This window comes from Trichosurus vulpecula, chromosome 3 (genome assembly GCF_011100635.1).
Source record: "Trichosurus vulpecula isolate mTriVul1 chromosome 3, mTriVul1.pri, whole genome shotgun sequence".
NCBI lineage: Eukaryota > Metazoa > Chordata > Mammalia > Diprotodontia > Phalangeridae > Trichosurus > Trichosurus vulpecula.
Window position 1 is genome coordinate 348,481,245 of NC_050575.1, and position 26,597 is coordinate 348,507,841.

The following is a 26,597-nucleotide window of genomic DNA, read 5'->3' on the forward strand; positions in this document are numbered from 1 at the left end:
TGGAGGGGAATTCCAGGTGAGGTGAAGCAGCACGAACAAGAATTGAGGTGAAGGACAGCAACAGGACTAACCTAAATGGAGGGGAATCAGTGCTGGGCAAGAGGTAGAGTGTAAAGGCTGCTCAATGAGGTGGGGCCAAGCCAGGAAGAGCCTTCTGAGCCAGGCTAGGGTGTCCAGAATTGGTGATGTAGGCCAATCTTCTCATTTCAAAGACGAAGAAACTGAGCACTCTTCCTCAGGTGTGAGGTCAGAATAACAACAACTAACATTTATTTAGCCACTTTTATACTTTGCAATGCACTTTTTAGAAAAAGTGTGAGCTGGAGAAAGACCTTATGCCTTCTTAGAGAGAGGGTTCTTAACCTGGGGTCCGTGAACTTGTTTTAAAAATATTTTTTATAACTAGTTCAATATAATTGGTTTCTTGGGCAACCAATTTTTATGTGTTATATGATCTTCTATAGACTTAAAAACATTATTCTGAGAAGGGGTAAGTGAAAGTGGGCATTGACTTTCCTGGACTGCCAAAGGGTTCCATCACACATACACACACACACACACACACACACACACACACACACGTTAAGAACCTCTATTTTAGAGATCACTAGCTGGCCTTTAATCTTTAGCATTACTAACATAGTTTATAGTTCTCAGTGAGGAAAGATTTTATATATCTTATTACTTTTTCTCTTCCGTATCCCCTCAATAGCTCCTCTCTCTAGGAGGGAGGCTACGTATTCTCTTTTAGGCTCTTTGAGTTATAAGAGAAACTGAATCAACTTGGCTCTTCTCAAAACAATCCCTTGCAGGTCCTCACCATTGCCTGGTAAGTTGTCATTTTCACCCAGGAATAGACAAAAAAATGATATAGGCCAAAGAGTTGGTAGAAAAATTGACAAGAACCTGGGTTTCCTGGCACCCTGTCTTCTTCTCACAGCACTCAGCCCTTGCTCACAAAACCAATTTCCATGAGACAAGCAAAAACAGTTTGTACTAAATGTCACTTAAATAAAGTAGATTACAGATGTTAGATAAAAAAGAGGAGAAAATCTGTCAGTAAAAAGAAATTGCTCTTCTAAAGAGAGAGCCCATCATTTACATTTACAGCACTTCTCAGATAGAGTCAGGGCTCCTGGAATTTGGCAGTTAGGCTAAGGCTAGTTTCCAGAGAAGGTTAAATGAAGTCTGCAGTGATATTTTTGAATTCTTGACAATTTGGGAACAGTGATAAGAAGCAGGAGACCTGTCAATATTGCTGTCCCCCAAATCTCCTCCTGGTCCTAGGTAAACTCCTATTTCCTAGCTTCCCTGAATGCCCTCTCTGTATACGCCGAAACCATTTCTGAGGAGAATTAGCAGATACAGTTTGTTAGTTGTCATTTCTGGTCCATAGTTCAACCTGCAGGCTGTTGCCTTATTTTAAATTACATTTGGGGCCTCCGATCTCAGACACTGGGATTGCTAGAGACTCGCGTTAGTATAGACTTCGGTGCATCTCGCTCTATCAATCATCAGTGACAAGAAGCCAGTCACCAAAAAAGGGAAGTGTTGCTTCTTTGAATACAGTTTGCTGATTCCAACCTTTTTTTTTTACACTATCATTCATATTGCTGTCTTCTTGCAGATTTGCTGCAGAATCTTCTCACGCACAGCACTGTTGAATTCTGGCAGAAGTGACATCCATTGTCTTTGTAGTTTCCCCTGAACTGGGGAATTTGGGAAAGTTTTCATTCTTAGCAGGTGACAAACATTTCCTGCCCCAACTCAAGTCTCTGCTGGTGAATCTTACTGCTCCTTGTCGGGAGATTGTCTATAATTGCCCACCCAGGAACAGGTGTCAGATTAGCAGCAGGGCTGGGACACAACCCTGAGATTTCTCCATTGCTCCTCGACCAAACTGGAAACCTGCCTTGCTCATTAAGCTCTCTCCAGGGACCCTTTCTCCCTCAGCCACATCCCTATTTATAATCTTCTGAAGAGCTGAGTAGCAGCCCTCCTCCTCCACCCCAACCCCCTCCACTTGCCATTCTTGGCCTCTGGACACATTGGGAACCAGCAGCTGGTTTTGCTTTAGCTAGAAATCTAGGGGTTGAAATTTCCCTAGGAGTCAAATCATTTTTTTCAGGGAATGGCATTTACAAGTGATCAATCTCTTAAGTGGAGAAAATTTTGCCCCAACACTTTCCAAGCACAAATTTCAGAATGGGCCCCTTAAGCCTTTGTTCACTGCAAAACAAATGGATCTCCAGGCATTCCCCGCCTCCCCAAACATGGAGGCTACTTGGGTGGCATTTGTACCTATGGAGAGAGATAAAGGAAGACTTTTGCACTTTCACCCTGCACACTAGAGTTCCATGAGTAATTAGCCCTCAATAAGCTGATTCACTGATCTTCAGCAAGTGGGTATTTCCTGCAAGTAGGGAGGGTTTAGCTAACGCTGGTGTTGTATATAAATAATATGGTGATGGAAGTACCGAGTGTCCTAAGAACTCCCTATGAATATCTCATGTGGAATTGTCAGAACTTTGAATTATTAGCAGAGGGCTGTGAATGCTGCTTCCAAATGAAGACAGTGGGGCAGAGAGGGAAGAGCAGTATACTTGTTGGCAACCCCAGGTCAGATCAGGTTCCTGCTCCTCACTGTCATCCCCTCTCTGAGAATAAGGGAATGTATGATGAGGATCAGAGTGCTTGCCCACCGATTTCACATGAGTGGAGTGAAGGAAGTGCTTTGTAGATCTGTAAGTGCTACAGAACCATATTTTTCTTCCTTATTGATCTGTTAGAATCCCTACAGCATTTGTGCCCTCAAACCTTGGAGAGGTTGGTTAAATTGAAGATAGTGGGAAGGGAGTAAGCATTTATAAAGTGCCTACTATGTGTCAGGGTCTGTGCTAAGTACTTTTTATAAATATCATCTCATTTAATCTTCAAAACAATCCTAGGAGGAAAGTGAGGAAAACAGAGGTTAAGTGACTTGCCTAGGACCACACAGCTAGTAAGTGATGGAGGCTATATTTGAACTCAGGTCTTTCTGACTGCTGGCCCAGTGCTCTATCCACTGTGCCACCTTCAGATAATTTAGCCATCAGTAAGGCAAATTCCCATTATCCCATGTAACAAAGAAAAGGGTTTTTTTTAATTTTTAAAGAAATCTTGGATTTATCATTCTTAGACTAAAATATGCTCTCTGTCTCTCCCTCTTCTCTGTCTCTCACTGTCTCTCCTTCCTCTCCTCCTCTTTCCTTCCTTCCTTCCTTCCTTCCTTCCTTCCTTCCTTCCTTTCTTCCTTCCTTCCTTTCTTCCTTCCTTCCTTCCTTCCTTCCTTCCTTCCTTCCTTCCTTCCTTCCTTCCTTCCTTCCTTCCTTTCTTCTTCCTTTCTTTCTCTCTCTTCTCTCTCTCTGTCTCTGTTTCTGTCTCTCTCTGTGTCTGTGTGTATGTGTGTGTCTCAATAATACTAGAGCCTCCATATGTCAAAAAGATACCTGAAACCTGGGCCTTGGTCCTGAGGAATTTGACATATGAATGTTAGTTTCAACAATAATCACTAACATTTTACTTAGCCCTTGACTATCTGTAAAACACTTTACACACTTTGCCTCATTCATGCTTCATCATGGCCCTGTAAGGTAGGTATTATAGGTATTATTGTCTCCAATTTACTGATGAGGAAATTAGAGCCCAGAGAAGTCGTGACATGCCCAAGGGCACACAGCTTCAAGTTGGAATTGGAAGCTGGATCTTCCTGGCTTGGGGTCAACACTCTGTCCACTGTGCTATGTACCCACTAAGAGGGGGTATCTGCTACCGTAAACAAGTCTTAACTGGTGTCATTTCATTTTATTTTAGCTCCCGATTCAGAGATTCGGATCTTTCTAATATTGTGGATAAACACCAACTACCATCTGGCATTTGCTGCATTCTTCCCACAGCTCTGGGCACTTCGGTCTATTGGCTGCCTTCCTTCAGCAATGGTTTGCTGTAAGGATGGGTGCATGGCCCGATGGTTCAATTTTTAACAGAGGGGCAGGAGAACTGCTAAAGATCCCAGTTTAATCTGCCCTTTGACCCACTTGTTACCCGAGTACTCTTCTACTGTGATCCCAGGTAGATCAGGCAAATCCTTAGCAAAATGTAATTAGTTGTATTTGCCAGAAATCTGCTTTGAAGGAATGTCGGTGATTAGGGAAGGACTGTTTGTACCATGCAAGATCCAGGGGAAACTGAAAATGACATATTGATTGATGACATTTTTCCACAAACCTCCCCGTTCCAGAATCTCAATGCCGTTCTTCTTTAACATGCACCACATTTTAAAGGCTTACCTCTGAGCTGTGGCTCCCAGCCTCCAAGGCTAGCCAGGAGGACCAAGTTGCCAGACATTCCTTCCTCCACCCCCAAGTTAGAATGATCAGTCAACCATGGAGGCAGCCTTCAATAGCTCAGAGTATGGCCCTTCCTCACCTCAGGAGTATCTACCTACCTCACGGTGAGGACTACAAAGGCCAATCTAATTTAATTGATTAATACTTACAAAGCTTTTGGAATTCTTCAGAGGAAGCTATTTATACATTTGGGAGCTACTTAGAGAAAACAAAATTAAAAAATAAAACCCCCAACAACAGTGTAAAGCAGAGGATGGTTATCAGAATGCTTTAGGAGCTTTCAGCAAGGAAAAGATATAAACACAAGATTAAAAGGTATTATTAGTCTGACTGAGGTTAGAGACCAAAGTATAAATTATTTTCTTTAAAGACTTTTAAAACAAAAATTTGGAAATTCTTTTCTTCATGGATAGTCTATCTCATTTCCTATGGAAATGTAAGTTTCTGCCTTATAGTGAGTGGGTCAGAACTAGGTTAACATCATTAACCTATTTTAAATTCTTAGGGCACAGCAAGTGTCTCACATACTTACATAATTTTTTTATGCTTGGGCTTTAAACATGTTTCCCTGCTTTAAATAGACATTCATTCACTCTCCATCTCGGTTTTAGGACCTCCTAGCTTAGCATAACAGCCCAACAAAATAAGGGTAGATATAAACTATGTAATTTACTCACAGGCATAAATGGATGTATAAATGTAAAAAAATGTGCACAAAGCTTGATGCCATGCCTAGCTTCATTGTGACCTAATGTCTGTAATATGTAAATACGGGGCTTACTTTGGAAAGAAAAGAAGTTTTAATATCCAGATTCATCTAAAGTTCTTTCCCTTTGACATAAACAGAAATGAAGAGAGGAAAAATAATGTTCTTTCACAATAAATAAGTACGCAATGGCAAAGGTTACCATTGAAGGGATTATGCATGATAGGAGCCAAAGTAAAAACTTTCCATCTTGTACTTTTACTTTAATATGAAGACATTGTTATCAAAAGCACATACTCCACAAACGCTTTGATAACAAATGATTTCACCCTATCTTTGAAGCGCTTTCATTTCTTTTGCTACCCACTGTGTTCCTTATCAGAAGGCCAAGTGTAAGAAGTTTCCTGGTTTATGATTAGGAAAGAATCTGATAGATTAGAAGACTCAATTGAAGTTGGACATAATAAGTATTAAAGTATTACATGACATTAATCCTGCCATTCCATTACTCTCTCTCTCTCTCTCAATCATTGTGCACAGACTAATTATTCTGAAGCCAGTGTTCAGGAGAAAATAGAAACATACTTACACTGGGCTGGAGTAATCTCTTTATTGCATCAACAAGGCTAGGTCTGTACTGGTCCAGAAACAGGCTGACATTGAGAAGAGAACAGAATCCAGATTAAAATGGGTTTTCAATTCTAATGATACTAATGCAGATAAGTACAAGGCTAATTACCCATGTTGACACAAAGCTAAAAAAGAGAAATTGAGGTCTGAATTTCCTTCTATTCATATGCCTTTATAGAAAAGGGCGAGGGGAAGGATATTATAACCAATGTTAACCGAATGAAGTCAAAACATCAATAGGCAATGGGGCTGGATCCACACCTGGCTGGGCTGGGCTGGGCTTTAACTTAGAAGGGAGAAGGTGGGCTGGTGAGGTTCTGAGTACACTATTCATGTCACTCAGGGTTCAAGTTCATCACAGCTTAGATTCCAGCAGACTCAGCTCTTCTATCCACCCATTGCATGATACCACATCACTCAACGCCCTAGGTCACCTAAACCTACCCACTCCCTCCTTGGGCACTCATTTTCTGAAACCAAAATCAGGAACAGCTAAAAAGGCCAAGATACAATGGACTGAATAGAATCTGCTGTTCTAAAACTTCACCATAGTCCATTCCAGACTGGTACAATGTGTGTGTGGTGTGTGAGTCTGTGTGAGTCTGTGTGTGTGTGAGTCTGGGTGAGTCTGTGTGTGTGTGTGTGTGTGTGTGTGTGTGTGTGTGTGTGTACTCCTGTGTGTGGGTGTATACCAGCAACTAGGTCTCATCCCTATACTTGTATATAGCCTTAACCAATTTGCTTTCAGATCATGTCCACAATGGACCATGGTTATTTTTATTGCCACACTTCCTTGAGTCCCTTTGCTCTCACGCCATGTTCCAAACACAGTGCTCCTGACCTCTGAACACACTCGCACACCCTCTTTCCACTCCCAAATGTCCAACCGCTGCAACCACTCTCTCTCCTAACACCTCTACTCGACTCCTCCAGCCTACTTAAGTGCATGTGATCCTTTTCCACATCTCAGTTTCTAATTCCCCTTCCATAATACTGTCTCCCCACCATGTTGTGTAGCTCTCAGCCCAATCTCCTAAATGGCCAGTCAACATACAACAACTTTGAGGCTACTTCCTAGTGCTAAATATTCTCAGAATGGCAGATACTTTGCTTCCCTTAGAAAGGCAGGGGGAAAAATCCTCCCTTTTCAGGCCTACTCTTTCTCAAGCTCTCATGTCTCAGGAGATTTCTGAGGCTGCCTACCATAACAATGGGATCCTCCAGCAACCTATCTTATACAAATCAATGAATAGCACTGAAATGGTAATGAATTTCTATGACTATAAATGCCATTGAGGTTGGACTCAAACCAGCGACCTAGAAGTAAAAGGTTCTGTAACAAAGGATCCAGTCTAGTCAGGCTGTGACAGAGGTCATAGAAATGCTTGATTTTTTGCCTTGACCTCCACGTTGATATCTAGTTCAATGTGATCTTTCATTTTTCTCTTTTGACCTCTTAATAGCATCTGTTGTTGGTCTGTCACTCTCCAAATTGCTCTTGTCTGGCCTTGTCTTCATTAGGATTTGCCTTGGAGACCTGGAGTATAACATCTTTCTCTGGAATTAGAAAACTCCTCATGGATCCCCAGACTTGGGCCAATTGTAACCAGATGGGATATTCATAAGCTTAGGCTGAGACTGGAGTTTTTATTGTAGCGGGGGAAGAATTTCCAGGTGAAGGCTTCCCGTGCTGAAACTATACTGTTGTATGCCAAGAACAATGTCTGTGTAGTATCCCAAAGAATGATTCTCCACAGTCTCTTCTTTAGGAGTGTGTCTCAGTAAAACGAAACTGTTATAATAGGTCAACCACATTCATAGGACACCTTCTGCCTCTACCCTTACTTTTATAGTAAAAGGTGCCATGAGGAGTTAAATAGAATATGAATGAAAGAGTGAAGCATATATTAACTACTTGCTATGTGCAAAGCACTGTTCTAAGTGTTGGGGGTAAAAGGAGAAGAGTAAGATAGTCCCTTCTCTCAAGGAGATCATTTTAAGGGAGGAGACAATACATACGGAAGGTTTCATCAGTAAGTCAGATGGACAAGTCCCATGGTCCTCAGGGTACAGGGGCAAAGCAGATATTAATGCTTTCTTTTTTAATATTTTTCCACTGATAACATCCTATCAGTTTCTGATGTTGGGCATTCTGATGTTGACATCGCCTAGGACTTTGGTGGCAAGAAGTCTCGATTTGCTGTGAGCAGCTGCCAGGCTACTCAACAAAATGCAGGTGTTGCTTCCCCAGACCATGGTGAAGGCACTGGGCTGGAAGCATTTTGATTCCCAAGGCTCTCAAGTTCAGGGTCCTGAGCTGGCTCCGTCAGGGTTTGAGGGGAGATGGTGGTCAAGTGGTGATAGGGATTTGACTGGCCTGGCACATTCTACCTCCTGTTTCTCCCTCAGCATGCCTTGTTGCTTCCGCTAGCCTGATTTGATTGCCCCACATGTGACAAGTGGTTGACATTGGAGAGGATGGCTAAACCTTTCTTCCTGTGAGATGCTTCCTCAGGCAAGGCTGGGCTAGGCTGGAAGCAGGAATGAAGGAGGGGGGTTGCTACCACTTCCAGAGTCCAGTGCCAAAGTGCTGGTAGGTTGAAATTGGTCAGTAGATGGTGGTGGCAGTGACGAAATTGGAACCCCTCTCCACAAAGATTCGAGTCCTTTACCTTTTGAGAAAACTTTTGCATTGTTGAATGCAGACATACTGATGTTCATTGTATTTGTGTGTACATTACAAGTATGGAAGCTGATGTGAGTATTTTAGATGTTACATTCTTAGAATACTGGTGCCTCGTAATTCATCTAGAGCACAATATAAGAGCTCATTCGTGTAATTTTTTTAAAATTTACTTTTGATCAGATTAATACTTCGTGCATTATTGGGATATGAGGGTAGACAGCTAATCGAAGATCCTTATGGACTGTGGGTCCATAGGATAAGGTTTGTATGATGGCCTAGAAGCCCTGGGTAATCACCTCCAAGGCCTAAATCCCTTTTTGGGAACCCCACAGCTTTTGGAGACTTATCTGATTTTGATTTCTTTTTTTAAGCTAGCCTATTTTTCTGGTGAGGGGTGAGTCTGGACCTCTGTTCAGATTGCTGTAGATATTATAGGGGTTCACGGTGGAAATTTCTAGTACCCCTATATTGCAGGGACCCATTCAAAATGTTTGTCTAGACCTCTAGTTGGAATGCACTATGTTCTGCAGAGATCCCTGGAGAAATTCTGGGTGTCCTCTGTGTTGCAGGGATGCAGAGGAATTTTCACCCATGATAATTTGATTTCTTACCTAAAAGGTAATGAGAGGAGGTGACTTCCAGTCAACCCCAGGTTCTCTATCCCTGTTAGGAGTCCTGTTTTGACAAGCCTTTCCCTCTGAGTTGGGAAGTTTTGGTTATCTTTGTTTTTCTTTTCTTTTTGTTTAAAAAGTCTTTGTGTTGGAGTAAGCATAAAATAAGCAAGCAGTAACCTATTAGGATTTTGTAAAATGATCTTTATATGTAGAATTGTATCAACATATATTTGTTGGTGTGAGTGTAATCTCCAGACCCACCAACTATGGTGGGCCTGAATCCTCATGGAAGAATATTAATTCCTAGTCTATTAAAGAACTGTGCCGCATTGAGTCTCTTTAGCACATGGCACTGAGGAAGTCTCTCCAAAGAATAATGCTTGAGCCTCCCCAAGTCACCAGAGAACTATTCAAAACTGAAAAGCACTTTGGTTGATTTGCTAGGGAAAACAAATGTTTAACTGGGGAGGAGATTTGAGGGTGGATGAGTAGGCTGGGATTTGGCTCTTCTCCTCTCAGCTGTTTGATGTAATCACAGAAATGAAGGGGAAGAAAACAGAGGTATTAACATGCTAACAAAGCTAAAAAACAATAACAATAGCAAAACTCTAAGATCTGTCATGTCTTTACAAAATCTGAAAAAATTCTCTAATGGAATTGGAAGGGGAGCCTGGTCATTAGATGTGTGAGAAATGAAGCGCTTTAGAGGAAGGGAGAAGCTTTATGGAGCATCATCCCTGAACCTCTACCAAAGGGCATCAGGGAGGAGGGGACGTTCTCCGCCTTAACCCTCAATATCAACTATAGAATTTTGCAACAGAACCATCTGCCCAGTAGGGGACAGACAGAAACAGACACATAGAGATGGGGGCAGGAAGCAGCTCTAAGGAGTGTAACCTTTGTCCACAGAGAAGTGAACCCACCATGGACTGAGTCACAGATGGAAGAACCAGGGAGCCCAGATGAGTGATCCACCAGCAGAGGGAATGATCACAGTGGGAAACAGTGGGAGGACAACACAAGAAGAGGAAGGACATCGGGGCCCCAAAGTAGTGGAGGCATGAGAATCCTTGGCCTTGTGTATTCCTTTCATCTGTGACTCACTACTAGTGTACTCTAAGTATGAGCCCACACTTTCCCACTGATGCTGTGTGTATTTGTGGGACAATATGCTCTAGGTTTATTTGGGGGGAAGATTATTTTGTGACTATAGTTATTAATTATATTATCTTTTTAAACACTTTTTTATTAATTTATTTTAAACTTAAATACACAATAAGAAAAGAAAAAAAGCACTGCCCTATGCACAGCAGAATGTAAGAGGATTCAAAATATGCAACAATAAATTTCCACTTCAAGAAAGCCTATATAATAAATACTGTGCATTGTGTTCTGAGCTGTCCATTTTTTTTGCTTCCTTGTAAATTTTCTTTTGTTCTCTTCTATATACTTTTTACTTTGTTTTTTCCCCCTTCCTTCCTCCCCCTCCCCCAAGAAGGCTACATTGAGAACAGATATATCTATATTTATAGTTATGTATCTATCAATAATATACACACATATATACATACATACACATATATATACAAATATACACATATATACACATTATAAATACTTTTGATATAATTTTGTATAATAGCTGACTATTAAAAGGTACTGACTGGTAGGGGCTCATAAGCTATACTTTAGGAATATGGACCCACTGAGTACCTTTGAACCTGGACGTAGAAACTGCCTTGGGGGAGGAGGGCAGGGAGGCTCAGCCTTCAAATGTGAAGAAGTTGGGGAGGTAACTTTCAGAGGGACTACTATATATATAAATATCAATAAGAAAAAAATATATATATACATATATAAACTATTGCAGTTAAACAATTTATAAACAAAGAACCAGGGAAGAGGGAAGACTAAGAGATTGAGATGGGAAGAGAATAAGTCTGACTGAATGACTGGAGTGACTGGAGCTAGGCAGTGGCTCAGCACATAGTGCTCAATCTCCTGCCTCTGTGACTTTGTATTGGCCATGCTCTCTCTAGGCCTAGGAGTCCTCTCTGCTCAGCTCTGCTTCAGAGCATACAATGCTTTATTTAAGTTGTAACTTAAGTACCAAATTCTACATGAATCATCTTTCCCGACTCTTTCAACTCCTCGTGGCCTCCCTCTCAAACTGCCTTGTCAATAGCTTATTTCTACTCTCTTATTTATTTTATATGCACATACACACATTATACATGCATACATACATATGTGTAGATACTTGTTCTCTCCTTCATTAGAGTATAAACGCCTTTCACGTAGGGATTGTTTTGTTCCTTTTTTTTTGTATCTCTAGTGCCTAACATGGTGCCTCACAAAGAGTAGATATTTAAGAAATGTTGGTTGATTTACGCTTGGTTGGTTATTCTAGCACATACTGATTTTAGACGTAGCTGGAAAGGACCACAGAGGTCATCAAATTCAACTCTTCAGTTTTACAGATGAGGACACTGAGGACCAGAGAGGCAATGGGACTTGCTTCAGACCATACAAGTAGTAAGTGACGGAAGTGAGAGTTGAGACCTGGTTCTCTGATGCCAAATCTAGCACCAAAACTGTTGTGACATTTTTCCTCCTTCTCTGAATTCCTCCCCGCTTAATTGTCTCTATGCTTTTGTGTGCATTAGTTTTAAGCTCCATGAGGATAAGGACTACATTTTTGTATCCCTACAACAGTGGTCAAACAGAAAGCCATTGGATGATCAACTCTTCCTATTATATTTAATGGTCCCTGAGAAATGCATCTGAATTGAATCTGCCTTTGTAGCCCCACACAATGCACTGTGAGGAGAAGACCCTTAATAAATGTTTGTTGAATTTAATTGGATAAAGTGTTCAATAAAGATTTGTTGATCGACAGATTGGTTGATTCTTGAGGGAAGCAAGTACTAACCACAATGGGAAGGGAAAGGATAGTACTGTAGTGGTTTTCTTTGCAAAGCCAAGAAGATAATGGCATGGATGAACAAGCAGATGATAGAAAAAGGCTGAGAAATAACCTTGGCCCTATATTCAGCTATAGCCAGACCTCTGTTAAAGGATTGCATCTCACTGGGTTTCTCCAAAGTGAAAAGAATGTGGAGAAATTGAGGATAGCTTCAGAGAACAACACAAATGAAAAAGAGAAGACAAAATAGATCCTATGGTGAAAATAAAGAAAAGAAGGCTAGGGAGACCAATATAGAACTTTAAAAACATGAAAGGTATTATTCGGAGAGTGATCAGGTGTTTTCCACTTTCACAGGTGTCCCAAAATAGGGAAATTATAGAAATGTTCATTTGGATATAACTCAATGATTCAATTCCACAAACAATGATGAAACACCTACTACATGAAAGACACCATGGTAGGCTTTGGAAGGAAGTTGGTCTGCCAGGGTTTAAACGGGCTACCAAAGGAAGTTGTAGAGCCTCCCTCCCTATAACAACCCACTATTTGGTTGGGATTATTCCATAGTATAGAGAGAAAAGAATTGGAGAAAGTGATTTTCTGGGTTCCCTTTTAGCTCTATGAATCTATAGTTTGGGGAAGATGTGTGGGGAATATGTGGCAGGGTCAGGGAAGCAGACTTGTGCTAACACGAGTGCCTGATTTACATGGCTGGAGTAGAGAAAAAGTAGCTATGTCTCCTTTGCTAGAAGAAGAGTTCTATGTAGTAGAATTTTAGGGGAATAAGAAATCAAGATGAAAAGCCCTAAAACAAGAGAATTATTAATCAAGATAGGTTGATAGTTACTTCACGGGAAAATTTTAATCTCTGCAGAGGCTGTCTATCCATTCTTATGGGTGGGAACAAGTCTAATGCAAAATCAATGAATTTATCTAATGACTGGAGTCAATGTTTGAAGAGAAATATTAAGATACTTCGCAAGTGTGGAGGAGAATTAAGGGGACAGTGCAGGATCAGATTAAATAGAATGGAAGCTACTGGTACTACATTGTTAAGGCATACAACCATATATTTTTTTAAATGGCAAATTATAAAAATGTACAACGACATGTACTTTTGCTCATATATAAACACTCTTTTGTGGTTTTTGGATTAATGGGCTTTAGGGTTTCTCTTTTTCTTTACGTGTTTGGCTATGTAAAAACAGAAGTGAATAAAAATAAATAATTTTATATTGAATAGTGATTAATAACAGGTAAGGGTTAATGGAAAGGGTAAGAAATTGTACCTCAATGTTTATGTCTTTAAAGATTTGATCTATTTCACTCTTTAATTTTTGTAATTATTTTATTTTTTTAAAAAAAGTTTAACTTACACAGAAAAAATGTGGAGAAAATGAGATAATTTTCTGGTCAGTTAATTATACCTATAGGAGGCTTGTTGGCTGGATTATGATGTAATTACCAAGTGACAATCTGTCTCTTATGGCTAAGTGTATTTTAACATCAAGTAATTTTTTTGTTTTGTTTTGTTATGGAACTACGATTTCATCACTTTGGGGGAATGTTCACCACTGATCAGCAACTATTCTGTAGCTTAAAGTCTTAGGGCACTGAGAAGTTAAGTAACTCACCCATGGACACACAGCTAGTACATGTCAGAAGTAGGATTTAAACACAGGACAGGTAAAGCATCAAAGAGAAAATAAACTGATTCTTGAAAACTGTACGCTATTAAATATCCAGAAGACAGTAGGCAGTGAATATTTGAGATATTGATTGCAATACTGATGCATATAATCACAATGTATCAGATACAAAGGAGAGTTGATATGTATCTATATATAGGAGGCCAATTTTTTTCAACTTTTGACCACTTGTCTACCATATCTATCCCTTACCAGTCAGGCGGCCAAAATACCCAAGGAAACTTTTCTGGTGGTCTAATAGTTCTGTTCGTTAACCAAGCCTCAGCCTCAGCACAAGTTTGTCAAGACTTTGCAGAAAATGTCAGATGAGCAATTCTAATGTCCTTTAATGGAAGGTATATGCCCGCACAATCCCCTGGGGAAAAAAAAATCTTCCCTTTAAATAAATCCTAATGGGCTAGAAGAATAGCTGTTAACTTAAGTGGATCCATAGCTCAGTGAGTCACTCTGTTGAGAGGGAGATATCGTTTCAAATTTGTCTTCAGTTACTAAGCAAGATAGATTGATGATTAATCTAGTTTGACCTCCAAACCAAAACTTCTGTGAAATTTGTCTATGGGGCTAGCTCTACTATTGATCCCTGAGAGGAAAAAAATGCCACGTAGAAGAAAAAAGTGCCTTCACCTAGGAGTCAGAAGAGCTGGTTTTGTTTTTTTTTTTTCATCCCTGTTTCTAACTAGACTCCTGTAGCTTCAAGATCAAATTTCCTTGGGCCTCATTTTTCCCATCTGTAATAGGGGGAGATATTAACACTTGCTCTGCTGACCTCAAAGTGTTGTGAGCAGCAAATGTAAAACGTTTTGTAACCAAGGCATATTGCTAATATAATAATAAATTATTATTGCTATTACTCTTCTTTTTAACATTCTGGATCTAATTAAAGGGAAAGATGCTGGATAGTCTGTGTTCATTCTACTCATGAGCAGTAAGATTCTACAGTCTATACAAAATATAGTTCTATATAGAATATGAGTGCATCCAATGCAATATTGCCTAAAAGAGAAATGAGTGGGCTCCCAGACTGGAAAATATCTTTTGGGTAATCTGGCAGAAATTAATACTCTCATTGGACTTTAAAGGTAAGATATTATCACATTTAATTAACTTTCTTTAGATGCAACATTCACCTAAGACTGAAGAGTTATTTTAATTACTAACTTCATGGTACAGTAAAAAGAACAATGTTTCGAGTAAGCTCTGAGTTTGAATACTGCTTATACCAAATGGTATATTCCTTTTTATCTGTCAAATAAGGGGGCAGAATTAGGTTATCCATCTATAAGGTCCTTTCTAACTCTAAATCCTATGACATTATGACCTAGATTGAGACTTGTAATATCTCAACTCACAGCTGAGTAAGGAGGGATTCTAGAATCTGTGTTATGTCTACTTTAGGGGAAAATATCATTCCCTCAAAAAAAACCAGCTTAAAATTAACTATTTCTTCAGTATCAAAGGGGAAAACTAGAAGAAAAATGAAGTACTATCAGTGTTAAGAAGGTTAGAAGCAAAAGAGAAGAGGGAAAAAAGAAAGTTGGAGTTAACAGCCACTGTTCTTCCTCCACACTCCCAATTTTGTCTTTAAAAGTCTCTGACTGCGGGTGAGTTTATACCACAATTGTCCTGGCATACCTGGGTACAATAGGCCAGGTTATGGGTGGCATTTCAGACATGCTTTCCAAGCCTTTAGAGAATCCAAATGTACACAGTCACTTCTCTTTTTGCAGCGTTCCAATAAACTAGAGAGCCGTCAACCACTGAATGAAAGCGTTCATTGGGTAAAAAACATCTTACTTCCAGACCCTTAGATTTCATTGTGATTGAACAGAAGTCTGGAAAGGCAGGCTTAAAATTAACAATCACTGGCTATTCTAAACTCAGCAAGGACGGGGCTGGCCTGCATTCCAGCAGAAAAGAATCCTTACATTATATTCAACCCGAAACAAGTCATCTGAGGAGCCATAATAAGCAGTTTTTCTGTCCCTGTGGTTAAACATTCCAGTGTTTTGATGTTTGTCAACAACATCTTTTTTTGCAGGTGTGGCCTCACCTAGATTTTTTTTCCTTCTATTTATCTCAAAGTTGACACTTTCCAAGTTATTTAGGAGCTGTTGAACCATGAAACTATTTTTTATTGTCAAAAATGCTGAATGGTGAAATAATGACGAGCTTTCACAGTTTGCCTCTTTATTTTAAAATCTAGTGGAGCTACTAAATTTAGTTGTGAACTAAGAGACTGTCTGTTCTGGGAAATGAGTTATTCCCACCACTGCACATGAGGTTTGTGAATGTTTGAATGTAAATATATGAATATATGAATGATTTGGGAACATAAACATATCACCGCTTGTTGTAATCATGTGCATTTTTACTTGAACCTCAATGTGGGTTTAGAATAGGTTTGTGAATAGAGCTTGTTTTCATGTAAATGGGATCAAGCAGTACCACTGGTTAGCTATTCAAGAAATCAGACAATACCACCCTTGCTGGAAAGGCTTCAACAAGAATTTAATCCATGGACCTAATATTTGAACTCAGATTCTTGCTTCATATTCTGGGCCTCTAATCCCAGATCTGATGGACTGACAATAGCAAGAGGACAGTGTGAGACTAAATGTGATCTTTTTGTGTGCAGCACCTGTTTTTGTCACTGGGCACTTTAGGCTTCATGCTCATCTGAGGCCGTATCTGAAGAAAGCTTTCCTTTTCCCTTCCTGTGTCACATTCTAAACATGCAATATGGCTTGCCTGCTCCTAGAATCAACATCCATACAGTGACTTTGACACTAAGCAATTCCAAGAGGGGAAAAGGCCAGAGAATACAGTGCCCATCCTGACTCTCTCTATGTGCAAGGTATAAGTCATAAACATTGGCTGTTTAAATTAAGTTTTTAAGCAGCTTAACCAATTTCAGTCAATGACAGATAGACTAGATACTAAAATGTTTATCTTTGGAATAGAACAATCAGGAATCCTGTGAGAGCAATCTAGATTTCCACGTTTGCTAAAGGAAATGATGAGTATTCTGGCACTTAGAAGTGGGGATGGGAGGCAGGAAGGAGGTTAACCAATCTGTCACCTAAAAAGAAATTTTAAAAACTAAACTTGGTTCATTATCACTTAAATCTACAAATGCCTGCTCATTATCTAAATATGTATGATTGTATTAAGGAGTTTAAACTGAATATGCATTAGGTACTTATTGGGTATGCACATCCATGTTGTTTTCTAGTGAAAATACAATTTTCAAAAATGTTAGAGTGACTATTTTTAACCTGAGGACATTAATCGGAAAACAGCTTAAGTCTTATTCTCTCTGCCAGTCTCTCCAATACAAATAGGATGACATGGTGTGAGTGTCCATAGAACAAGATATGACAAAGCCAGGTTGTTTTGATATTTGTGTGAAGAACAAATTTAACTCTAAATCTCTTGGCCAGACCTTGCCTCACCCACATAATCTAGAGAACATCCACATGCGACCCTTGTCTAAGCCCCCGAGAAGACTGCTGCCCTCCTGCTCTTGTCCACCAGTGCTCTGATCTGACTTTCATACTTAATCTGATCTAATCCTGCTGGCATTAACTTCATCTGTGCAATGAAACCTGGAGAATTCATTCTCCTATTTGGTGAGGAAGGCATTTACAAAATTACTTGCTGAAATCATATGGCCATGTTTAGCTTCTTATTTTAATCATATGATGCATCTCTAAGACATTATCGGTGATTAGTCAGAAACCTGGGTCTGTCCTTTTTGGGAACAAAGACTTTTTCTGAAATGAAATGATGTGCTGTTGCCATTCGGTGTAAGTAAAGGAGGAAGAAGAAGTAAAAGTCACAAGCTTGAAAAATGTTTTTCGTTGAGGCAGGTTCTCCTGAAAAGATAATTCAGTTGATTTAAATAGGAAAATGACCAGCTGAAAATGTTATGAAAGTAAAAAGGGTTTTTGATTTAAAAAAATATATTTCCTTTCATTTTAAAAATGCCATATTTCTTAGTGAGAGCCAGAAATACATCATTCAACTAATGCCCTGTCTGTTCTAGTGTTCTGGACCTCCAGATTGTGCTCATCAAAATAAGAGCTTGTTCATTACCTCTGAACTTGTGTTTTAGAAATCTGAAATGCCACCACAAAGTCAAAGAGACTGAAATTTAATGGAAAATATGCAATAATTGCCGAAGTTTTCCATAAATTAAAATATTATTCAACTTATCTAAAGAAATTATGCGAGATTAGTTGCAGCAATTATTAAAGGGCTAAGGCTTGTTTACCCTGTAACTCAGAAAGAAGCAGACTTTCAAGAACAAACAAGTCTGGCTAAATAAAAACAATAAGCAAAACACCCAATGTCTATTTTTTTTTAAAAAGCCTGTCTTTCAAAATTTCCCACATTTTAAGTATTAATTTTCCATTTATTAATATAATTTAATTTTATAATTAGTTTTTGTTTTTAGCATATATTAAAAACAATGGCCACCGGATAAAAACTGAAATGACTGCATATCAAATACAGACGCTGCAGAAATATTTTCTCTAGAGTTGTTTTGAGTATATATGTATATATGCACAAATACATATATAAAATATATTCAGGATATGGTTGTGAATATATCAGGATGATATATTCTCACATCTATACATATATAGATACAATACATATGTATGTTATGTATGCATATATCCTCTTATATCAATAGTCAGATCTTTCCTAAGAAGTAAGCTAATTGAGCTGTTTGTGTTGATAAACTCCCTTTTCTCCAGACTATTCCTCACTGAGCCATAATTATTTGCAATTTGCCTAAGTCGTCCATTTACGGATACGTCAAGCATGAAACAGAGGCAATTCCAGAAAATGGAAATGCTTCTCAAAATCAATCTTTGGGAAATAATGCGGTAGAAGTTACTGTGTGATAGAAGACTACCTTAGGACTGTCACATGGAGATGAATATTAATTTGTCGAGGTGAAGGTGGCTTTGTGCTTCATTTGTTGACTTTGCTTAGCCATCAGTAAATCGGCAGAGCACAATTACTCCAGCAAAGCTTCTTTTTTCGCCCCTAACATGAGTTTTATGATTTTTATGTACTTACCAGTCAGCACACATAACAATGTCAAAATGTCCTTCCAGTTGAGAGACATCTGTCTCATTATCCCATCGCAAAACGCTAGAGGAAAAAAAAAAAGATTAAAAAAATTAGACTTGGATTTTTTCATCTTTTTGATTCTAAGCTATTAACATTATTTTTTCATGGCACTGAAATTATTTAAAAGGTATATACATATTGCTTCAAGGGGTATATGACAAAAATCTCGGAACATAACTGTGCATTCTGTATTTTGTTCAGGCTGAACCCTTGACGAGGAAGAGTTCCAGCTTTATTTAGACATAACAGTTAAGCTGCTGTCAGGCTTCTGTAGGTGAATCAGGGAGAAAGAGAGTATTTGTTACCACGGTCACTGGAATCTCTCTGGATGTTCTGGACCTCTGTACCTGGGTTTTGGAATTGTAGTATTGCCAATCTGATCAGAATATAAATTTACAAAAATAAAATGATGTGTGATTGTAGCATATCGATTGCATTTTCTATTGCTGAAATATCCCATTTTTCAAGGTCTAAGAAGAAAAGATAAAAGAATAGTCAACTTTTATTTGGCAGTGTGTGTGGTTTTAGGAAATTTTCAAAAATCACTAGTTCTCACAACAAATCTGAAATGAAGGATATGGTTTTAAATTTTAAACTAATTGCAATAATGAATACTGTGAATTTGAAAATTTCAGTGTTCATGAAGTCAACTAGATGGTTGTGAAGATACTCTTAGTAACTATGATCATCATTGCAATTTATTAAAATATTGCAAAGATACTCCACCCCCGACCCCCGCCTACCTACAAGCAAAGACTGATTTGCAGAGAAACATCCTGTTCCTTGTTTCAGTTTGATGGTAACTTGAAACAAACTGACAGCTTTTCTTTGATCTTGTACAGCTATGCTTCCTTATCTTTCTTTGTGTGAGGTTTCTAGTTTTCTAATCTACTTTGGAAGAAAAGAGACCTTTACCTCCAAAAGCTTAAATAGAGCATCAGTCATTTTCTAATAAACCCCAAAATTCCTTCAAAGTACACTCAGAAACACGAGAGACATGCAAATTTCCTAAGGTATAGCAGATAAAAATGCAATCTTGAAAGTGCCTGTGAGAGATATTTAGCCCTCCTGCCTAGAAGCCACATAAACAAGCTTTGTAGATAAAATTTAAAATCCTTATACTTTCCTAAAGTCCTCTGGAGCTAATGAAAGTTACATATATCCAGGAAGCAGAGAAAACTAGAACTCTGGATCTCAGCTGCTAATTCCCCAGATTCTATAATCCAATAGGAGAGAATCTTATGAGCCTTTAAAGACCGTGATTTTTTTGGAAATGCATGTCTACCAACTCACTGATCTGAGCACCAGCAGTGCCACAAAGGGAGAACAAACTCTGGTCACATTCAGTGAATGGGTACCGGCTGAGCCTTAAGCAATTCCATTTAGTGTAACTTGCTTTAGCTCCACAATAGTTTTTACTTGCATAAACAAACTTTGAACCAGATGAGAATGTCTTTTTTTTTTAAGCAAAATCCTTTTCCTTTTTTTTTTTTAATTTTTTAAGTGCTGTGAAGAATGTGGTTGTATTGAGTATTTGAATATCTGAAGGGATTTGGTCTTCTGGCTCACAAACAACCCCAAGGGCGCTGTGTATAAGTATCAGCTCACCCTATCTAATGTTGGTAGCTTGGTTTAATAGTGCATAGGCTCACTACTATTCCAAACTTGAAATTCAAATGCTGAGTTGGGTCATTAGACTCACAATGCCTTAGTCACAGTTAGTCATTGTTAACATCTGTAAGTGACATTGTACAAATTAACCCAAAGTGATCCCTACCCTATACCAGTATTGCAATCTAAGGCAGGTGATGCTGAAGTATCTAGATGTATCGAAGACCTACAGACGATTAGAAATACACATAACTAAATTTTGCAAAAGACAAATTATAACCTGACTTGTTATACATGTTGATAAAGGTAAACTGTGATATTGTCAATTTAAGGAGGTCCCGGTGTGGGAACTCTCTAACAAACCATCATATAGAGTGCAAGCATCAGTCAGTCAATAAACATTTATTAAGCACCCACTGTGAGCCAGGCATGCTGGGGATACAAAAACAGGCTTCCTGTCCTCAAGGAGCTCACAATATAATTGAAGGGATAATGAGCAAACAAATATGTGCAAACAAGCTACATGCAGGATAAAAAGGAAATACAAATACTTAAAAGAGAGAGAGAGAAGGCACTAGAATTATGAGATTGTAGGGAAAACCACCCATAACTAACAAGTACCTGAGGCAATTAAAGATTAGGTGAATTGCCTGGGGTCACATGGTTTTTAAGTGTCAGAAACAGAATTCCAATTAAGGTTTTCCAGACTCTAAGCCCAGCACTCTGTCCAATACCTTACCACTGACTCTATCTGCTTATACATGTTAACACTAATGTGGATACAAATTATGTGTATTAAACCTAATGTAAAAAAATACTGATGTCTCTATATATTCCCTCCAAAGGGTGTCCTGCTAACCTATAGAAATCAGATACTGAGAAAGATCATTATGAACAAATAGCCATTTTGTGTTCCCTTCCATGCCTTTTTTATTTTGAGACTGGGTCTCCCTATCATCCCTAGGCTGGAAATGCCACTCACAGACCCAACCTGTTGGTTGGCATGGCAGTTTTGACTTGCCTTGCTTCCTGTCTTGACTGGTTCAACCCTCCTTAAAGAGGGTGGTGTTCTGGTGGCCCCTCCTACTCCTGGCAGCAAATCCTACTGATGCTGGACTTAGTGCAGATGCCCAATTGGCTTTATAGCCCTATTATATCTCAAAACTCCCAAACTCAAGTGATCCACCAGCCTCAGCCTCCCGCTAGCAGGTAATATAAGGCATGTACCGCCATTCCTGGCCCATATCATACTTTAAAGAAATTTTAAGGAAATCAGAGTTGTATCAAACTTGGTGGCTTTAGTGGGCTAGAATTCAATGTTGTGGGAACAGGAAACTAATTATATTATCCTAACTCAAGACTTTTCATACTGCATTTGAGTTTGGGTTTCAATCTGAAGTTGAAAAGTCAAGTTCACCTCTAAGCTCTTTTGTACCCATCATCTCAAAGCAACAACAAAAACAAAAACAACATCAACAAACAAACAACACCGCCCCCTCCCCAAGCCAGATGTATTAAAATGTGCCCAAACATAAGACCGGGCTTTCCAGTTTAGAATACAACCTGAAACCAGACAGGTTCAACCCGGTTTGGATCTTAATTGTAGAGATTACAGACAACTCATTTTAAGGAGAGTTTTGAAGGATGTCTTTTCTGATAATCTCAATGTTAAAATCTATCTCCATATATTTTACTGTAATAATTGTGGGCTCCTAGTTGTAAGGAAGATGAATCTATTTGGTAACACTACTATCTAAAAGGCATTGCTTTTCTAGTGGTGAAATAAATATGTTGACATAATTCTTGATCATATTTGTCAAATGCAAAAAAACAAACTTGGAACTATCAAAAGACAAGTAATTCTGTGAGTGGTATAAAGGAGACAGTTGCTTTTCTTTCATATTTGTCAAAAGCATTTGTTTTTGCAGAGAAATCCAGCAGTGTCTATACCAGTTCCTTTCATTTTATGCCTCAGTGTCCAAGTCTGCATTGAAAACAATTTTGCAGTAAACATTCAGGTCATTTACTGCACTAACCAGATTTTGGAACCATTTCTCTCCCTCCTTCCATACCCTTCACCATTGTATTGCTTCATTCCCCAATCTCTTTCAAACCTTTGTGGGCTTTGAAAAGTGCTGTCACTATATTGTGTCTTGGACTCTTCAGAGAATTGCCATAATTTACATTTACAGCCAAATTCATTGACTAAATAGTTGCTCGGTTATTGAAGGGTCCTTTGCCTATTATTTATTGGCTTCTTGGCTTGCATAACTGTAACTTAAATGTATATGTTAGCCAGTCAAGCATTTAATATGCCTATCATATGCTAAATAATATGCTAGGTTTTTAAAAGAGAAGCAGAAGATTTTCTGCCACCCTCAAAGGACTTAAAATCTTGTTGGAAAGGTCAGACTTTGATTCGAAACAATCAGAGAAAACTATGATATGGTATATAATTAAGATCCTAAAGCAACCTAGGTCTGTGATATAGGAGTTCAAGATGGGAGGATCAATGTGACCTGGATTAGTTGGGATAGGGTTCCATGGCAAAGGAAGAACATGAGTTGGGGCCCGAATGACAGACAAGGATTGACCAGGTGGAACAGAGAAAGACATTTTCTTGGTGGAGGGAAGAGCATGACCAAAGCTATAATGAGTATGTATGGTGGGAATGTTAAGAAGGTAGTGTGGCTTGTGGTGGTAATGCTTGGGGATGGGGGTAAGGTACAGATCCCAGCCATGCATACGTGCATACTTAGTTGATAAATCTTGGGGAATTGACTGCAGTTGTGATCTGCCTGTGGTCACAGTTAGTATCAGAGGCAGGCCATGAACCCAGATATTCTGCCTCTAAGCATTCTATTTACTACACCACACTGTATCTATTATACAAAATAAAGAGGAAAAAGAAAACCCCCTGGCATTCCCACACATTTCTACCAAGCAGTACATTGCTAACTCAGAGAAATCAGATTTTGAGAGAGAAATCAACACTTTGTATATTCCTTTCCATCTCATGTATTTTAGAAAATTTTTTATTAATTACAACTGTATTAAGCTAGATGATTTTAATTGGCTAGAGTCGAACACTATGGGAACAGAAGGCTAATTCTGTTGACCCAACCTACATGATAAATTTGATTTTATTATTAGGACTTAAATCTTAATGTAGACTACAACACTTCCTTCCTCCTGGCCCACTATTGTCCCAGCTTCATATTAAATTGGGCAATGAGTGAGAGGGAGAGGGAGCGGTGTAGTATATGCTACAATGGACAAGACAATTTGTACCTATCTAAGGTAGAATACAAAATACGTTCTGTATCAGAGAAAAAGCACTAAGATAAAACAGAACAATGTTAAAAGAGGCAAACATGGATTCAGGTTTATGAATGGTGGTTATAGGAATGACACAAAAGAAGTGGGTGAGAGCTGTCTGTTATTTGTGATACGCTATACCATCATCACTTGCTTTACCACCATATTGGGAGTGATTGCATGGCTAGTCAGTCTTAGTGAGACAGAGAGGCATTTACCCAATAGGTAGGTAATTTTCCAAGTCAAGGCAACAAGCATGTTGTTCAGTCATTTTTCAACCATGTCTGATACTCTGTGACCCCATTTGGGGTTTTCTTGGAAGAGCTATTGGAGCGGTTTGCCTTTTCCTTCTCCAGCTCATTTTACAGATGGGGAAACTGAGGCATCTGGGGTTAAGTGACTTGCTCAGTGTCACACAGATAGTAACTGTCTGAAGCCAAATTTGAACTCAGGTCCTCCTGACTCCAGGTTCAGCACTCTCTCTACTGCACCACCTAGCAGCCTCAACAAGAACTTACTAAACACTTAATATGTGCTAGGGCACTGTGCTAAGTGCAACATAAAGAAATGCAAAAATAATCCCCGAATTCAAGGAACTAATATTCTAACAGGGAAGACAATATGCAAACCACTGCATCCGTAGAAAATATACGCAGAGTAAAATGGAGGTAATCAGAGAGGGGAAGCATTAGCATTAAGGGGAACTGGGAAAGACTTCCTGCAGAAGTTTGGATTTTGGCTGAGACCTGAAGGAAGCCAGGAGGTGGAGATGAGGAGGGACATGGCATGAGGAATAGCCAGAGAAAATGCTGGGAGTGAGAGATGGAGTATTTTGTTCATGGAACACAAGGAGGTCAGTGTCACTGTATTAGAGTGTATGGCAGGGAGGAAAGTATCAGAAGATTGGAAAGGTAGGTGGGGGGTAGGCTATGAAAGGCTTTGAATGCCAGACAGAGGATTTTGTGTATGATCCTGAAGGTGATAGGGAGCCACTAGAGTTTACTGAGCAGGGGATGGCATGGTTGGATCTGTGCCTTAGGGAAATCTCTTCAGTGGCTGAATGGAGGATGGACTGGAGTAGGGAGAGACTTGAGGCAGGCAGACCCACCAGCAGGCTGTAACAGTAATCAAGGTGTGAGGTGGGGGCCTGCACTAGAGTGGTAGCAGTGTCAGAGGAGAGGAAGGGGCATATTGGGGAGATCTTGCAAAGGTGAAATCCACAAGACTTGACAACAGCATGGATATGGAGGGTGGAGAGATAGTGAAGAGTTGAGGATCGCATTTGGGTTGCAAGTCTGGGGAACTAGGAGGATGATATTGCCCTCTGTAGTAATAGGGAAGGTAGGGGAGGCAGAGGGTTAGAGGGAAAGATAATGAGTTCAGTCTTGGACATGGTGAGTTTATGGTATCTACTGGAAATCAAGTTTGAGATGTCTGAAAGGCAGTTGGAGGTGTGAGACTAGAGGTTAGGAGAGAGGTTAGGGCAGGATAAGTAGGTTTGCAATCATCAGCATAGAGATGATAATTAAATCCATAGAAGCTGGTGAGATCTCCAAGTGAAGTAATACAGAGAAGAGAAGAGAAGAGAAGAGAAGAGAAGAGAAGAGAAGAGAAGAGAAGAGAAGAGAAGAGAAGAGAAGAGAAGAGAAGAGAAGAGAAGAGAAGAGAAGAGAAGAGGAGCCAGGTTGGAGCTTTGTGGGATACTTCTAGTTAGCGGATGTGACCTGGATGAGGATCCAACAGAGGAGCCCAAGGAGTTGTCTGATAGGTAGAAAGAAAAGTGGGGGAAGGGAGGGAGGGAGGGGGAGAGAGAGAGAGAGAGAGAGAGAGAGAGAGAGAGAGAGAGAGAGAGAGAGAGAGAGAGAGAGAGAGAGGTGTGTCCTGAAACCCAATGTGGGGTCAGGTTGGGGGAGTACAGTCAAGTGTAAGAAGACTGGAAAGGTGGGAAGGGACCAGGTTTTGAAAGCTTTAAAAGACAAATAGAGGATTTTATATTGATTTGCTCTTAGAGATAACAGGTTGCCACTGGAGTTTACTGAGAGCGGGGTAGTGGGGTGAGGAGATCAGATCTCTTTTTAGGGAAGATCACTTTGGCAGTTGAGTGGAGGATGGACTAGAGTGGAGAGAGAACTGAAACAGAAAGAACAAACAGCAGACTCTAGTCCAGGTGTGAGGTGATGAGGGCCTGAACCAAGATGGTGACTGTGTTGGAGAAAGAAGGGGGCATTTATGAGAGATGTTGCAAAGGGAAAATTGAGAAGACTTGGCAATATATTGGCTATGAGAGGTGGGTGACTGGGAGGGTGGGGGGGCTCTTAATGTTAATAGGGAAGTTAGAAAGAAGGTTTTGGGGGGAAAGATTTTGGACATACTGAGTTTAAGATGCCTAAAAGACATGCAGTTAACTCAAATAGGTCCAGAAGGCAGTTGGAGATGTGAGACTGAAGGTCAGGAGAGATGGTTAGGGCTGGAAAAATATATCTGTCAATCATCTGCATAGAGATAGTAATTGAACCCATGGGAGCTGATGAGATCACAAAGTGAAATTGTATAAAGGGAGAAGAAAAGAGGGCCCAGGACTGAGTGCTGGGGCGGGGGGTGGATATCCATGGCTAGCAGATATAACTCGGATAAAGATGCAGCAAAGAATGAGAATATAGCTAAACAAGCATTAACTCTTAAAAGACAGTTGCCAAAACAACACGATATTTAAATTATTTAAATATTTGCAGAACCCAAACCTAAATTGCTTCTACCATCTCCCTCCTCTACTCCTATGTATTGCTGAACAGAAAAGGAGAAAGTCAAAACTCTGAGCTGATGGAAGCCATGAAATTTTCTATCTAACCTCAACTGGATCT

At 39.5% G+C, this 26,597-nt stretch overlaps 1 protein-coding gene across 1 annotated transcript in view; it reads right to left on the bottom strand.

Annotated features, from left to right (window-relative positions):
- CAMKMT (calmodulin-lysine N-methyltransferase) overlaps positions 1–26,597 on the bottom strand; it is a 536,340-nt gene that overhangs the window by 14,222 nt on the left and 495,521 nt on the right. Inside the window, 2 exon segments of the mRNA XM_036750026.1 lie at positions 5,684–5,747; positions 18,754–18,828. Of these exon segments, the coding sequence (XP_036605921.1) occupies positions 5,684–5,747; positions 18,754–18,828 (139 nt within the window).